Genomic DNA, 18,704 nt, shown 5'->3' on the forward strand with positions numbered 1-18,704 from the left:
ACTCAAGCCTATTAATTAGAGTCACCCATGATGGAAACTCGACTCAACGCTTGGTATAACGTCAAGTCTTGAGTTCAATGAGACAAAGTACATCATTAGTATGTGACTGTTAGCACTATAAATAAATCCATCCTAAGATTAAAGTGCTAGGTACCCGTAATGATAAGGGAAGGATGAGTAATGTACTCTTAATGGACCCATAACATAAATATGTTAGAGTGTTATAATTACGGGAACACTTTTAATGGGATCTACCTATGTGAGTGGAAGTGTGGCCGCTTCTAGGAGCTTAAGGGCTTGGCTCTGACAGCACTCATGAAAAGAGGACATAGACACATGGCTATAATAGTGTCCCTAGATACTATGCATTGACTGATGTTGAAATCATTGTGTGAGATGTGTTCAGTTAATCAAATGGAATAGTTGGTTCAAAGCTTAGTCTACCATACAATTTCGATTAACTTTAACATGTTTTCACTAAGTGAAGGTTCAATCGTAAGACACCTTTATTTATGCAAATTGATTTCCAAGAATATCAAAATCTAAATATTTGAAAATGGGGGGAGATTGTTGGAATATTTTCAAATATTTATAGTATCCCAATAACTATAAATGAATGGGTGTAATTAATCAAAAGATAAAACTTTTGGTCATTGGTCAAAAGTTATATCATTTGATTTTTTAAAAAAGAATTATAACTATTCAAAAAATATTATTTGAATAGTTACAAAATTAAATGAATAATTATTATTATTTATTTATTCATAAAGACACCTATTGAAAGATGTCTCTATGAAGAGACATGAAAATTCCTATAAATAGGAATGGGATTTCATTTGGAAATCATATCAACAAATTCTAATATTATTTCTTCCCTTCCTTCATTTTCTAATATTATTAGATTATTCTATAAAGTATTGCTGCAGAAATCCTTTGTAGAAATTGAGTTTTTGTTATACATTACTCAGTGCATAGTGGACTATTCTCGTCAGTGCAAAACGCAAATAGTCATTGGCTTCATTGTATCCTCGAGGTTAATTTGCTTGGAACTCGTTTGCACACTGAAGATAAGTGGGGGCGAATATAACCTTAAAGATAGTGGCTTGATACACGCCTTGGAGCCTGTCCTATTTCTTCTTTTTCTTTTCGAGTTCCGATCGTGTGTTCGAGTTTTTTCCTTACCGGAGTTTTGTACTAACAATTTTAAGGTTATATTTCATGATGACTACCACAACACATGAAAGTGGAACACTAAGGGAGTTGGCTTCCAACTTTGTTAAACTTGATCGTTTTGATGGTGGCAATTTTCGACGATGGCAGAAAAAGATGCACTTTTTGTTATCAACTTTGAAGATTGCTTGTGTTTTGGATACTCCAAGACCTGAAGAGAATGAAAATGAATCTGTTGCTGCAACCCGAGAAAGACAAAAATGGGACAATGTTGATTACATGTGCATGGGCCACATATTGAATGGTTTATCTGATGGTTTGTTCGACACCTACCAAAACGACGTCACCGCTAAAGAATTATGGGACAAATTGGAGGCAAGATACATGACCGAAGATGTTACAAGTAAGAAATTTCTTGTCAGTCGTTTCAATAATTATCAAATGGTTGATGGTCGTTCTGTTATGGAACAATTTCGTGATATTGAAAAGATGCTGAATCAATTTAAGCAATATAATATGAAAATGGATGAAATGATTGTGGTATCCTCCATAATAGACAAACTTCCTCCATCTTGGAAAGACTTTAAAAGAAGTCTAAAACATAAGAAAGAGGAAATATCTCTTGAGGCTTTGGCAAATTATCTTCGTATTGAAGAAGAGTATCGAAAACAAGATCAGAACCTAAATTCTGAAAATGCCAAAGTACATGTTACGGAGGAAGTACAGACTACTAAACCATTCAAAAGAAAGTTCAATCAGGCTGATAGAGCACCTAAGTTCAAAAAGAAACAAAAGGGCTCATGCTATCATTGTGGAAAGCCGGGACATTTCAAGAATGAATGTCGATTTTTAAAGAAGAAATCATCTTCTAAGGCTGATAATAACGAAAAGTTCGTTGCAATGATATCTGAAATTAATATGGCACAAGATGATAATACATGGTGGATTGATACCGGAGCAACCAAACATGTGTACAAAGACAAAAGCATGTTCACAAAGTTCACACAATGTGAAAATGACAATGTCTTGTACATGGGAAATTCTTCCACCGCAACAATTAAAGGCAAAGGGTCTGTTGAACTACAATTCACTTCTGGAAAGGTTTTAACCTTAAATGATGTATATTACGTACCAGAAGTTAGGAAAAATTTAGTGTCTGGAAGTCTGTTGAATAAGTTTGGTTTCAAACTTGTTTTTGAGGCAGATAAGTTTATTTTGTCTAAGGGAGGAATTTTTGTGGGAAAAGGGTATATGTATGAAAGCATGTTCAAACTTAATATTATTAATAAGAATAAAAATACTATTTCTGCTTATATGGTTGAATCATTTTGTTTGTGGCATTATAGATTAGGTCATTTGAATTATAGAAAATTGAATGACATGTATAAATTAGATTTAATTCTTGTTTTTAATAATAATATTGAAAAATGCAATACCTGTATGTTGACTAAAATTACAAGAAATCCTTTCCCTAAGGTTAAAAGGAAAACAAAATTGCTTGATTTGATACATAGTGATTTATGTGACTTGCATAATACTCCTACATTAGGTGGAAAGAAATATTTTGTTACTTTTATTGATGATTGTTCTAGATATTGTTATGTATATTTATTGCATTCAAAAGATGAAGCGCTTGATAAATTTAAAGTTTATAAATCTGAAGTTGAACTTCAGTGTGAATCATTTATCAAGTGCTTAAGATCGGATAGAGGTGGAGAATACTATAATCCAAGTTATTTTGAACTCACTGGAATTGTCCATCAAGTTTCAGCCCCTTACACACCACAACAAAATGGTGTAGCTGAAAGGAAAAATAGAGTCTTAATTGAAATGGTAAATTCAATGTTATCATATTCAGGTCTTGGACAGGGTTTTTGGGGAGAAGCTGTTCTAACAGCTTGTCATATATTGAATAGAGTTCCTAATAAGGAAACTAAAATAACCCCCTATGAACAATGGAAGAAAAGGAAACCAAACCTTAATTATTTAAAGGTTTGGGGTTGTAGAGCTATTGTAAAAGTTCCAACACCTAAACGTAAAAAGTTAGGTGAAAGAGGAATTGAATGCATATTTATAGGTTATGCACATAATAGCAAGGCATATAAGTTCATAGTAATTGAACCAAATGATTCAATTTCAATTAATACGGTTATTGAATCAAGAGATGCTATTTTTGATGAAAATAGATTTAATTCTATATCAAGACAATTACAACCACAACAATTGATTCATTCTTCAAATGAGAATGAGATTCCATTGAAACAAATTGATAATAATGATGAATCTTGTCAAGAATTAAGAAGAAGTAAGAGGATTAAAAAGGTCAAAGATTTTGGACCAGATTTCATTATGTTTCTTGTAGAAGGAAAAGGTGAAAGTATATGCAATAAGATACCTTATTGTTATAATACCGAATCTGATCCTATTACATTTGAAGAAGCAGTGAAATCTCAAGACTCTGCTTTTTGGAAAGAAGCAATAAATGATGAAATGGATTCAATAATGGGAAATCAAACTTGGATCTTAGTTGATCTTCCACCAGGTTCCAAACCAATAGGTTGTAAATGGATCTTCAAAAAGAAAATGAAGGTCGATGGAACCATTGATAAATTTAAAGCAAGGTTGGTAGCAAAAGGTTTTACACAAAGACAATGTATTGATTACTTTGATACCTATGCTCCAGTAGCAAGAATTGCTACAATTAGACTATTAATATCACTTATCTCTATATATAATTTGGTTGTTCACCAAATGGATGTTAAAACTGTATTTTTAAATGGTGAATTGGAAGAGGAAGTGTACATGGAGCAACCGGAAGGATTTGTTGTTCCAGGACAAGAGCATAAGGTATGTAAGCTTGTTAAATCTTTATATGGGCTTAAACAAGCACCAAAACAATGGCACCAAAAGTTTGACAAGGTTGTTTTAGCTAATGGCTATAAAATAAATGAATCCGATAAGTGCATATATAGTAAATTTGATAATGGAAAGGGTGTTATAATTTGCTTATATGTAGATGACATGCTCATTTTTGGCACGGATTTGGAACAAATAGAAAACACAAAGAAATTCTTGTCAAACAACTTTGCTATGAAGGATATGGGTGTAGCAGATGTTATTCTTGGGATTAAAATAACCCGAGATGAAAGCACTATAGCTTTATCACAATCACATTACATTGAAAATGTGCTTAAAAAGTTTGATCTTTTCAACTGTATACCAGCATCTACACCCATGGATCCTCAATTAAAATTAGTATCTAATGCTGGTAGGAAAATTGATCAATTGAAATATGCAAGTCTAATTGGTTATCTTATGTACATAATGACTTGTACAAGACCAGATATTGCATATGCTGTTGGAAAATTGAGTAGATACACAAGTAATCCAAGTAGTTTGCATTGGCAAGCTTTAAATAGAGTACTTAGGTACTTAAAGAAAACTATTAACTATGGATTGTGTTATAATGGATATCCTCCAGTTTTAGAAGGGTATTCGGATGCTAGTTGGATTACAAGTTTGGAAGATCATGCATCTACTAGTGGGTGGATCTTCATTCTTGGTGGAGGAGTCATTTCTTAGGGTTCCAAGAAACAAACATGTATTACTGATTCCACCATGGCAGCCGAATTTATTGCATTAGCCGCTGCATCTAAAGAAGCAGAATGGTTAAGAAATTTGCTTTATGATGTACCTTTATGGCTTAAGCCAATTTCACCTATTTCTATCCGTTGTGATAGTGAGGCTACTCTAGCAAAGGCATATAGCCAAGTATATAATGGAAAGTCTAGACACATTGGATTAAGACATAGTTATGTCCAACAATTAATCTCTGATGGAGTGATCACTATTAATTATGTGAGGTCAAGTGAAAATTTGGCAGATCCTTTAACAAAAAGTCTTGCTAGAGATGCAGTAAAAAGGACCTCAAAAGGGATGGGACTCAAGCCTATTAATTAGAGTCACCCATGATGGAAACTCGACTCAACGCTTGGTATAACGTCAAGTCTTGAGTTCAATGAGACAAAGTACATCATTAGTATGTGACTGTTAGCACTATAAATAAATCCATCCTAAGATTAAAGTGCTAGGTACCCGTAATGATAAGGGAAGGATGAGTAATGTACTCTTAATGGACCCATAACATAAATATGTTAGAGTGTTATAATTACGGGAACACTTTTAATGGGATCTACCTATGTGAGTGGAAGTGTGGCCGCTTCTAGGAGCTTAAGGGCTTGGCTCTGACAGCACTCATGAAAAGAGGACATAGACACATGGCTATAATAGTGTCCCTAGATACTATGCATTGACTGATGTTGAAATCATTGTGTGAGATGTGTTCAGTTAATCAAATGGAATAGTTGGTTCAAAGCTTAGTCTACCATACAATTTCGATTAACTTTAACATGTTTTCACTAAGTGAAGGTTCAATCGTAAGACACCTTTATTTATGCAAATTGATTTCCAAGAATATCAAAATCTAAATATTTTGAAAATGGGGGGAGATTGTTGGAATATTTTCAAATATTTATAGTATCCCAATAACTATAAATGAATGGGTGTAATTAATCAAAAGATAAAACTTTTGGTCATTGGTCAAAAGTTATATCATTTGATTTTTTAAAAAAGAATTATAACTATTCAAAAAATATTATTTGAATAGTTACAAAATTAAATGAATAATTATTATTATTTATTTATTCATAAAGACACCTATTGAAAGATGTCTCTATGAAGAGACATGAAAATTCCTATAAATAGGAATGGGATTTCATTTGGAAATCATATCAACAAATTCTAATATTATTTCTTCTCTTCCTTCATTTTCTAATATTATTAGATTATTCTATAAAGTATTGCTGCAGAAATCCTTTGTAGAAATTGAGTTTTTGTTATACATTACTCAGTGCATAGTGGACTATTCTCGTCAGTGCAAAACGCAAATAGTCATTGGCTTCATTGTATCCTCGAGGTTAATTTGCTTGGAACTCGTTTGCACACTGAAGATAAGTGGGGGCGAATATAACCTTAAAGATAGTGGCTTGATACACGCCTTGGAGCCTGTCCTATTTCTTCTTTTTCTTTTCGAGTTCCGATCGTGTGTTCGAGTTTTTTCCTTACCGGAGTTTTGTACTAACATGTGGTAATTTTATTTATTTAATCAATTCAAAAAAACTTACAAGCAGTAATGACAAAATTATCACTAAGGGCACAAATCGTAACATCAATACATTGACAAAATAGGCCTCACTGCTTTTAACTCGTCTAGCCCCGATTTAGCCAATAGTGACTTCACCTATGGACAACACCTCGCCAACCCTGGTTTTCATACCCTGGTTCTCATGGATGTATCCACACTTGTACATGGTATATCTTTAACCTACCTCACCAAGAACAAGTGTTGAGTTCCTTTTTGCAAGGAGCACACGTGAGGTCTCGCCTGGTTCATGTCAATTCCATCGCTGCTTAAATAGAAGCCTATTATACTTTCTAAGGTACCAACCGCAACAAGACTATCGCAGGCCACACGTCAAGACATAGGGCCAAAGGATAATAACCCTCACTTATAAATACCTATCATTGGCCTTAAGAGAGGTTCTTCTTCAACCTTCCATCTCTTCATGCTATATATCACTTTCTTCTTCTCTCCCAGTAGCTCTCAGCACCTCACCTCCCCATGAATTGTTGTCCATGTCTCTACCCCTTTCAGTCTTCAACAAACACTCATGATAGAATTCAAAGAGATATGTTAAGCTTACAAATTTTCAACAAAAGAAAGAAACAACATAATTTGAAGTTATAAATGAAATTAAAAAAATGAAAGCCAAATATATATTTGTGTCAATTTTTAATTTTTTATATCAAATGAAAAAATGAAATGTCTATAAAAAAATAAAAATGATAAGGTTAATTATGTTTTAACCTGTAGCAAACAAAAAATAGAGTAATTCATGTTACAATTTTCCATAACTAAATACAATAAACTTTATCTTTCGTCCATCAATTTGAATTATAAATGTTATTTTTAATATAATGTCTGAAACTATTCATTACCTCTCCTTAATTTTTAAATAAGACGATAAAACACGCTTGAGTGCTCTCAAATCTATGTTCTCTTATACTGACAATAATACTGATATTAATCAAACTATACTCAATCGGCTATTATAAATGTTATGTAACACTTCCTTTTATATCAAATGTACAAAATGTGGCCTAACTGCTGATTTGGTTGTAAAAATTATTCCAACATTTGTTACATCAAGTCATATGACCACCCTTCTAGGAAAAAAGTCGCTATTCTAAAGTACAAGAATTTTCTTTGTTGTCAATAATTTCTTAACCTAGTGGTAAGAGTTGTATGTTGTAGGCATGAGAGTATGAATTCAATCCCAGGCGAAACATAATCAACTTGAACGTGGGACAGCTATTCGAAATCTTAGTGAAAGACTGGATTTGTTATCTCATGTTTGCTTTTCGTGAAAAAATACCAATTGAAGTGGAGGGTTTCTTCAAACAACAAGGAGCTGGGTCAACTATTCAATCAAATGATATTGAGCATGTTTCACATCTCTTCTCGAGAGGCAAGTGGGCTATTTCTTCGCAAAATTGTGCTCAATTTCATATGTGGCAATTCCGCTAAGATGTCTTCGTTAGTTGGGGGAAGAATCCACACGAATCGGATTTTTTGAGGAACATATCAAGAGAGAATTGGATTTGGTTAGACAATGTATGGTTGGTAAACAGGGATCAATTTTTTAGCAAGGTATGGAATGTATCGTCAAATATTTAATATGATTCCACAAGATCTAGTTTCGTTCAAGTAACGGATTCTTGCCAATTGAAAGGATCTTCTGATCAATCCAGAGATCGTTTCGATTCCATTAGTAATGAGGATTCGGAATATCACACATTGATCAATCAAAGAGAGATTCAACAACTAAAAGAAAAATCAAGTAATTCCATTTTTCTCTCTCAATTATATATATATAAAAAAAGAATTTTCCTTTTTTTTTAATTTTTATGTTTCCAAAAGTGTCTTCAAAATAAAATAATTTTTTAATTCAAAATTTCTGTTTTTTTTTTACAAATTCTTGTAAAATTAGATGCCAAATATTTTTTGAGGTTTATTTATAAAGTATTTTATTATGCAATTGAAATAATTTTATTTCACAAGGATATGAAAGATTTCAAAAAAAAAATTTAGCATGTAACTTTTTAAAATATACATTTGGTAAATATTGTTTTTGGAAAGCAAAAAAAAAAAGTAGAACTAGATTTGTAAATTAAATTTACAAAATAAACTTTAAAATATTTTATAAAGTCATGAAAAAAAGTTATTAGATTTTTTTCTTTTTCTTAAAGGCAAAAGTGACACTTTATAAAGTAATATATTAATTTCTTTTTCAATATTATTATCTACTAATTAGTGAATCATTACAGCTATTTTAGCACAGATGTTCGGAGTAAGTTTTTGATTATGTTATTAAACTAATTAACCAAACAAGAAGTAAATAAGAATCGAATGAAGAGTAATTTATTACCAACGTTAAATCCAACCAAATGGCAAAAAAGTCATCGGCCAAACGCCACTTATGGTAAGAAGATTCAATATCCCTTTCTAGTTTTCCTTGGATCTTAAGACATACAAGTTATTCGGTTTGGTTTGTGGTTTACCTTGCACACTTTTCATGTGTCATGAATTTCTTACATGATGCTGTAAAAGGTCTTCTTGATGATTTTATTTATTATATACTATTCACATCAATGCCTACTTCATTTTCTCCTCAAACGGATATTTAAGTATTTTTATCTTTTAGAGTTTACAAATATAAACAAATACAATAACAAACAACTACAAAGTAAGATCAACTCAGTAATAAATACAAATGAACTGAATCTATACATGAAAACAACTCAAATCTCTCAATAGTCAAGAACCCAAAGCCTCATCAACTAATATACAATACTATTTTGATACTAATGTTGTGGTTTTTTTCTTTAAAAATGCTTTTTTTTTCATTTTTCGTGTAGCTGTTATTCAATAGTAAATAAAAAAACAGAAGTACTCCACATAAATTATATAAATATATATAAAATGAATATACCTACAATTAAATGGATCGATTTACTCTTATATTATTAAAAAAAGAATTAAATATGATCAGAATGAAATAGAATTAACATTTACTGCTTAACATAATTAATGTTTTTAAAGTTTTTGTTTTATTTCATAAGTGAAATATTTTGTTTAAAATTAAACTGCAAGTAGAAAATAATTTTAGAGAAATATTACCTTTGTTATAATTTGAACTTATTTAATTTTTTAATAATATAAAAATAAATTAATCTATTTAATTTAATTCAGTCCTATAATACAACTACCTAAAAAGAAATATAAATCTCAAGATTTAATTGTCAGTCCTTGGACTTTCTCGTGCCTTGTGCAGCCCAGCGACTCCAATAAAGATACTTTAGAGACTCATGGACAAACCCAGAAAATGCCTCGACATGATAATTTTAGACAAATAAAATTGAACTGACATGAATACAAAATAAAATTCTTTCAGATTTAAGTTCAAATTATTAAATTGCTAATACATTGTAATAGTTTATTTATATCGGATTTATTAATTATAATTTCCTTTCAAAAATAATGATGACGATAATTTTAACAATACGAATAAACAACCTACCAAATCTAAATAAATAAGCGCATCCAATGATCCAAACAATACAATATTAGGGGAAATTCTACCGCTCACACCACAACTTTCAAGATTTACTAAAATTTCTCATACCAAAATATTCAACTTCTAGAGAAATTTGATGAATTTTGGTGTGCTGTTGGAGCTCACGCTAAAACTTCCCCAAAATATTAAGACGGAAAAAAGATGACACGGCTTGAACCTGTATCATCTAGAGGCCAAAGGAAAAGCTCTAACCACTTGCAAAAAGTCGAAAACATGCAGGAAAGACAGAACACAACTTAAAACTAAAGCATTGACTGATGAGTGATGACCTTCATACCCTGCTGGACCATACCATTCAATCAGAATAATAGACTGACTAAATAAGACATCATTTTTTTGTATAAACCAGAACCATCAAGCTCTCGTCAAGCACCAAAATATCAACAACAAAAATAAAGAATTATTCTTTTTCTCGTCTAGTTTATGTAGACCAAGCTATGTTTTAATTTTTACCTTCTATATAATGCAAATTTCATCAAAATGTTAAAAGGAGTCACCTGTCGCTTCTTCCTTCACAGTGAAGAAAAATCCTCTGAAAAATAAAAAATCTTCAGCTTCTTTATGATGTATAGGAAACCAAGTTGCGGATATAGATAACCCACCTTGGTTGGTTAACAAAAAACTTCAAGGAGCCACCATATAGTTCATAAATATCCACGCTGCATAAACACGATACTGGCAAAGATACAAATATGTAGACTTTTATTTTTCTTATTCGTTGTGCTGGAAATCAAGATCAAGTTTCCTCTTCAGATGAGATCTATCAGCACTGCATAAGAAAGGTTAAAGAATCAACTCACTTACCTCACATATTTTAACATACGATAAACATGTTTTCTTCCAACTCCCCCCATGATCTGTACCTGTCTAATGCAAATTGCATGTTCTTCTTTTAATTATATTTATATATAAATGATTTGACCAATCAGAATTTCAAGCTACACACCTATCAATCAAAATTCTCCTCGGACACATCATTCTAGATAAACTAAAATCATTTTAAAACAAAATCACATTCTCTAGATTCAATGGATTATCCAATCAAATTTCACCCATAAGTCATCTTATTATACATATACACATACATAAGCATGCAGAGACGTGCAAAAGCGCAAAATCATATTGCACCTTAGTGCACTCAAGAGAATGGTTTGCTTTTTTTTTTTTTTTTTTGGTGCCTTGTCCCTGAGACAATATAGCATTCTAGCACCTAGCGTGGGCATGAAAATACAGATTCCCTCAAAAAAGGCAAAATGGTTTTTACTACATCCCTTTCCAAGCTCACAAAGCCATTTCTACACAGACCCACCACCCTGAAAGAGACACCCAGCATTGCATGATATCGATTTTTTTCTGAAGAAACCCTACAGGAAGATGAACCAATTGCGCTCTATCCACAATCTACTTGGAAGTTCTCTCGTAAAGATTATTGATGGTGAAATTCTTTTCAAGATGCTTCCCATATAAAGATGAATACCTTCATTAGGACTTTTCTCTTCTAAATATTTTGTAGCAGAACTTTCAAACCCTTCCATTGAGCTGATCTTTACATCCTGTGTAGTCAAGGTGTGTGCCTAGGCGCACCTGCGCTTTAGCACCAGATAACACAAGCACCTCAAACCTTTCAGGCAAGGCGCATTTAACCAGGTGCATGTCTTGTGCACCTAGGCATGCCTTTTTATAACGCAATAGGCATAAAACCAACCTAACTGAAGTTCTTTCTAATTTCTTTTATTTTTCACTGTTTTCATTAGACATACCTTCACAGTAAAAAAGGATAGTATTCAACTCTATGCTTCTTAACATTCGAGTATTCAACCATACACACACACACGCACACATACACACACAAAAACTCACATATGCATATTGCCTCAGGTGCTGGAACCCTTATATTGCCCAGGCACAAGGCACAACAAAGCGCTAGCAACTTTGAGAATATTCACCATCACTACTGAGCAATGAAAAGTGCTTGATACTTTATAAATTCACATGACTAGGAGCTTGAGGTGTTCTGCAACTTCATGACTTGCTTAAGAACTAGGTGAGGAATTTTGATGAAGAGGATACCCTAGATGAAGATTTAACAGTCTATGCTTGATATAATTTCTTTAACCCAAGCTTCCCAAAATTAATCCATTTAAAAGTTGTTAGAAGGTTTAAAAATCCACTCAAGTTGAACCACTAGATGTTGCACATTTGAATCACTTAAAATGCTAGGATGAAAAACCATTATCAAAAGATCACACCATAGCTCTTACCTGTTAATTGTAGGCCTACTCATAGGTTTTGAGCCAAAGATTGAAAAATCTACAGACATTGGTACCTGTTCAACCTTTCCTGCAATTTCACCAACTGCCTGTCGAACTTCACCAACACGCTCATCGATCTTCTCCTTTTGGTTGGAATTACCTTCAAACCTCTCACGATCTGGCATTACTCTCCTTGACTTCCATGGGGGAGAAAGGACAGTGGGACCTTCCTGGGGATTAAAATCTGATGCTTGCTTTTTAGGAGCAGGCCTAGGGAGCTTAGCTGGATCGGTAGGTGGAGGTGCAGATGAAAAATACCTGAACAGGAAATAAAATGAGAAAAACGAACCAAACATAGTCCTCATATTTCTAATTGGAAGATTTCATTTACCTGTGCTCTAATGCTTGCTTCACTGAAATCCTAGCTTTTGGGTCATAAGTAAACATTTTCAATAATAGATCTAAAGCATCATCACTGGCCATTGGAAACAAGGAGCGCAAAGGTGGTGCAGGAACATATTGGTATTCTACATAATCAGGAAGGTATAACATATCTGGCCATTGAGAAGATGTTGGGGTCCCAAAAGCTGCAAAGATCTTTCCTAATTGATCAATGTCACTTGTGCCCTACAAAATGTTAAATGTTGAACCAATGAAAATGAGAAAATATACTAAGAAGGATACTTTAAACAGATAACATATAGATACAGTGCTATGTACCAAGAATTAACTCACCAAAAAAAATGCAAGTATCAAAAACACTGAAGACAGCTAGGTTCACCTGTAGAAATGGTCGCCGTAGGAGAAGTTCTGCAAATATACAGGCAGCTGCCCAAACATCCACGCCAGAACCATATTGCTTGCTTCCAAAAAGTAATTCAGGAGCTCTATACCATCGAGCAAAGACCTATGCATAGTTGCATGGGTTTATATGTTAAAGCCAAAAGGGTGTTAGAAAACAATCCAAAATAAATGCCATAACTATCAATTGTTCAAAAACTAGATGTTGAAATACTACAAAGAAAGTATATTTCTGAATAAAAAAATCTAATCGCATGGAATGTGCAACCAAAAGAAATTAGAAAGAACATAAAATTGATCGAACAGCACATTGTTGCTTGCTGTTGTTAGTGTCTCTCCATAAACCAACTATAGTTACATGTTTGTTTTAATATGCTGCAATAACACATCAATGGCAAAATTTAATGACACCAAATTAAGGATATATCACAGAATACGGCGAACATTTACCAGGAAAACAGCATGCTTGTTCTGTGTACAAACCAAGTGATAGCATAACTAATAAAGCCAAAATACAGAAAACTCGAAGTTAAAATCAGAAGCAACAAACGTATTAAGTTTCTATACTTTTCCTATACAAAAATAGTGCTACTGAAAAACAACTGATTGTTGGATGCAATGGTCAATTCTATAAGCTTAAGGTTAGCAAGCTAGAACTGCCACTAGGTCAGCTTATTCCTAGTAGAAAATACTAATTCAAGACATAAGTCGAATTTATGAAATTATGGAGAATAGGATTTTACTCAAAAGACTAACTTGACATCCATTGGCAGCAATAAGCTTACCTGGTGAGTAAACTTACGATCTGGACTCCCAAATATGCGTGCTAATCCAAAGTCAGCAAGTTTAAGCTGACCATTGGGTCCTATCAGCAAATTATTTGGCTTCATATCCCTGTAAAACACTATAATGAGTCAAGCAATTTAAGATGCAGCAACCAATAAAAGTAGACTTAGAGCAGACAGAAATAAGACCTATGTAAAACCCATTTCCGGTGGCAAAAGAAAGCCCTTTTAAAGTCATCTGAATGTATGATTTGATGTCAGCTGGTGAGAGAAAAATATTCCGGTCTCGAATAACAGCTTCAAGATCAGTCTCCATGAACTCAAACACAAGATGCAAGTTACCCTTGAGTGGGAATGCATCTGTTAACTCAATTATATTGGGGTCTTTAAGCTCCTTCAGAAGTTTAATTTCTCTGAGTGCGGTAAAATTAACCCCTTCCTTTTGCTTTCCAAGACGAATTTTCTTAATTGCAACAATCTGTCCTGTCTGCAATCGACCAACAAACAACTAGTCTCAGAAAGGTCGAATCAACAATTAATTTCATAACTGGATATGCCTAATGTTATTGTAGCTTTTGCTACTTTCTGAAAAGCTCATTTGGCTACCAATAACAATTAATAACATTTTAATTGTGGGCAACACAAAGGAACATTTTTGAATAATTAAAACTTATAATTGTTTCTTAGAGAACAAGATGCATTATTTTACTTTTATGCATAACAATTATGCTCGAATTAGAACTTTTTCAGGCCGAAGGCAGTCTAGCATTCTTCCTGCAGTTACTCCATTCAATTGGGCCCAAAAACACATTAAAAAGTATTAGATAGTGAAGAAACAATATCTGATGCTACAATGTATCCGAGAAAGAAAGAAAAACAAATATAATTATGCATTTTATTCATACTATCAAAAACCAAATTAATCTATTGCTGCCTTCGATTTTATACGGTTTAAAAAAAACATAAAGAAAGAAAAAGGAGAATTCGAAAGTTAGGATTACCTTCGTATCGATGGCTTTGTAGACAACACCATAAGTACCTTCACCAAGAACCTCGCGTTTCAAATACCTATCCGCCACTTTCTTCGACGGTTCCGTTTCTGCCATTTTTATTTTATTTTCTTTACTTGGTTTCTTTTAATAAAAAATTGCTTTTGTTTATTAGAATTTTCACAACGAATTACTCTTATTTTCTCCAAATTTCCATTTACCAATCTTCAAACGCAAAAGGAAAATGTGAGAAACTTTTTCGATCTCTGAGCTCTGGAAGAAAAAAAGAGGAAAAAAATAGATACGATTGGAAATGATCGGAAATCAGGAAAAGAAAGAAAGAATTGAAAACGAAAAGTGGCAGGAAAATTTTAGATTTAAATAATAACCAGACATCAAATTTTGATGACAATATATACTCAAAAAAAATGAAAAATATATGTAATTCTCGGTGAAGAATAAGCCATGGCGAATGGCGAGAGAATTTAACAGAGTAGAGTGTGTTAATGGAGAATTATTAGTACACAGTTGACGCGCTTGGGGCCGGATAAAAAGGTTTCTGGGCCTTATTCTTCCTCATTAAAACTAGGTACGCCTGCTCATGGCTAGATTACTCGTCCAGCTTGAAAGAACCACTCGAAAAATATAAATAAAAAAATCGTACAAAAATATAATATGCAAAAAAAAATGGGTTTGAGTAAAATTTTTGGTCAATTTTTATATGATCTAGGATTTCAATAAGATTTTTTTGCTCGAATTCGATAGGTTCAACTCAAACATATTGTGTTATAAAAATAATTATATTAATTATATATGTTAAATAATAATTCTATACGTATATATATTATATTTATATTAAATTATTAACTTAATAACAATTATTCTCATTATTCAAAACCTAAAATAAACTTACCCAAATAAGTAACTCAATCCAAACTATAAAATTTTAAAAATTATATTTAATACAATTAAATATTTATTATATTATTTATGTTTTTTAATATAATAAAATATTTATGATATTTATAGTAGTGTTTTTTAATATAAATATTATTTAATGTGTTAGGAAATTTTTATTTTAGTGTTTTTTTAATGCATTTAGTGTATTGTATTTTTTTTTAAAAGTTACTTTTAAACAAAAACTAATATAAAAAATCAAATATGGACGGGATAGGTCGGGCCCAAGTTTATCTTTCTTAAGGTTAAGTTTGTGCAAAAAAATTAAGCTCATTTTTCGAGTAGAGCTTAAAAAATTGGTCTAGATAGCTTGCACAGACCTAACTTGGCCAAACCCATCAACACCTCTAAAGCTAAGTATATTCTTTTTTATTATTTTTCATATTGTCTTTATAATTCATTTTTGATATTCTTTTTTTATTTTTTTTTATTATTTTGATCATGCATTCATTCCTTGAGAGTGCAACGGGCCTATCACTACATCTAATCCAACACTTGTTGATTTGACTTATTATCTTTAATCATTTGATAGTTTAAATCAAAGCATCAATTCTAGCTCAAACTAGCTCATGCCTTCACATAACTTCTAAACATATATCCACCAAATATGAAAGTAACACATTTATGAAATTCAACATATATCAATATATCATTAATAGTAATATCTTAAACTTATATTAAGTAATCGGAAAAAAGCTAGCACGAACTCAAACAATCTATTCTTAACAACTTTTTTCCTTTCCCTTAACCTTGAAGGACTCGCTACCTCCTTAGCTACAACAACCAATTGAAACAATGAAACAAGGTTAGAAAAACCATATTCAAGCATTAAAACACCTAAACTATTAATGTAGTGTAATTCAATACGACAAGAAACTTTCTCGTTTTTACTTAAAACTCAAGAACTCTTCTCTAGCCCAACCAAACCTAAAATGTAACCTTAAAAACTTCATTAAATCTTCTAATAGTCACCAACAACACCATCTAAAACTCTTCCTTTCACTAAATCCTCTTAAGCACTCACAATGGCATCTTAAGAAATCATTAACCAAACTTCAATCTAACTTAAGTTTCAACTATAGCACTTTATTCTAAACTTCATTCCTAACACCAATATAGCTCAAAAACATCATAAAAAACTTAGATCAAAGGTTTCTTTCACTAGCTTGAAAAAATGCTCAAAAATGGAGAAAGTGAAAATAAAAATGAAAAATCAAGTTTCAAGGATCAAAATTCAAAAATTGATGTTAGAAAACATTTTACCTTAATGTAGAAATTAAAATGAAGTAAAGAAATCAAAGAAAAGTTCAACTTTTCCACTCCTGCAAAAATCAACATGAACTAGCAAAAAAAAGTGAGAAAAATGTTGAAATCATGATCATGAATCTTTGTTAAAATGATAAGGTTTAATGAAAATGATTTACCAATTCTGAAATATTGAGTGAAAAATCTTTTTTTTTCGTTGTTTGTTGAGAAGAGATGAGAAGAAATTGAGAGAATTTTAGAGATGCTTTGGTGAAGTTTTCGTGAAAATGGGAATGGTTAACCATTCCCTCTAACCAATTCTTTTAAAAAGGAAATATTGTTAAAATGGGATCAGGTTAATAATAGCATAATGACCTCAAACTCTCTAGATCATATTTCATAGTATTCACACATTGATCTTTCTAATTTTGTTAACTTCACACTTTAATCCATAAGCCTTAATTACTAAACTCTCCTACCTAACCTCATAATAATTCTAATAAATGCCTAATTACACACTAATGGCACCCTAATCCTCTATTATACCCATCTCTAAAAACTTATTGGTTTAGCTTGTCAAAATGACTTGGCTTAATAAATCCAACCCAAAATCAAATTTTTCGACACCAGCAAAAAACGGGTCGTTACATATAGTGTCAAGGATATCCCAAGCCTCTTTTGTTGTAGTAAATTTGGAAATCCTCTTGAACTCTTGGCCATCAACTCCAGAAAAAATTGAATACAGTGCCTTCAAGTTTGCATTTGTTAACTTCTTCTCCTTAATGGTCCATGTAAGCTTTAATTTTGGTGTCTTCACTCCAAAGGTTTCAATTGCAGGGCCTTTTCGCCAGTAAGAATAACATGTCAGGCTTTCTCATCTATACACTTTATAAAGGCCTTTACCTATCCTTTCAGTACGCATAGTTGGAGCCATCCAACATTAGAGGACTTAAGACAGATAAACCTTCCATTTCAAACAAGAATTGACACAAGGAACACCATTCAATTTTTCAAGTGTTAGGCTCTAATATAAATAATAATAAAACAATTTTTGCAAGAACAATCTAAGCAATTATAATTGATGAGTATAACAATTGAAAAACAAAACACATAACAATTGGTTAAGTAGTTTGGTAACCACCTACGTCTATGAGGCCTTGCCCAAAAAGGCAATTCATTATCTTCAATCACATACAAAGAATGGTTTAATTCTTACCACTCACTAGTGTAGTATCCCTATACTTGTACCTAAGATCTAGATCTCTCTCCGTTTCCTCCCTAAGAACTTAGTTTGAAAAATCAAGTGACTCACTTGCTTTATGTACAAAATGTACTCTGTAAAACAGATTCCTAATGAATAGATTAAATGCTCAAATTCTCAATACAAATCTAATGAATAGTTTAAATGCTAAAATTCTCAATACAAATCACCTATGCAAGTCTCTCATTTATGAATGTTTTTGGACTTTCTAACATATGGGTTAATTACAATCTTAATCCCTACCAAGTAAGCTTGAAAAACAAGTTTTAAAGTATCCTAATAAAGTTTCGGATAAAAAAGAGATCTCCACAAAAAAAAAATTGTTATCATGCATTAAAAAACTTATACTTTTAGAAAGTTATTTTTCTTCACCAATATGGTCACTGCACTCTAAAATCTAATAAACATTAGAACTCTTAAATGAGTTTTTACAAAAAAAAAATTGTAATTTCATTGATAAAGTTGGAATCGAGTAAACTTCTCCCTCC

The 18,704-nt window shown here is 32.1% G+C and overlaps 1 protein-coding gene across 1 annotated transcript; it reads right to left on the reverse strand.

The window, feature by feature from the left end:
- Positions 1-10,239: 10,239 nt before the first annotated feature.
- Positions 10,240-15,363, reverse strand: LOC107945839 (cyclin-dependent kinase D-3). Its single transcript, XM_016879984.2, is given in 8 exon segments — positions 10,240-10,695; positions 12,188-12,496; positions 12,570-12,805; positions 12,960-13,085; positions 13,765-13,873; positions 13,954-13,984; positions 13,987-14,251; positions 14,766-15,363. Coding segments are annotated over 8 exon segments (1,239 nt in total). The 5' UTR covers positions 14,871-15,363; the 3' UTR covers positions 10,240-10,637.
- Positions 15,364-18,704: the final 3,341 nt, after the last annotated feature.

The sequence above is a fragment of the Gossypium hirsutum genome, chromosome D09 (genome assembly GCF_007990345.1).
Source record: "Gossypium hirsutum isolate 1008001.06 chromosome D09, Gossypium_hirsutum_v2.1, whole genome shotgun sequence".
NCBI classification, from domain to species: domain Eukaryota; kingdom Viridiplantae; phylum Streptophyta; class Magnoliopsida; order Malvales; family Malvaceae; genus Gossypium; species Gossypium hirsutum.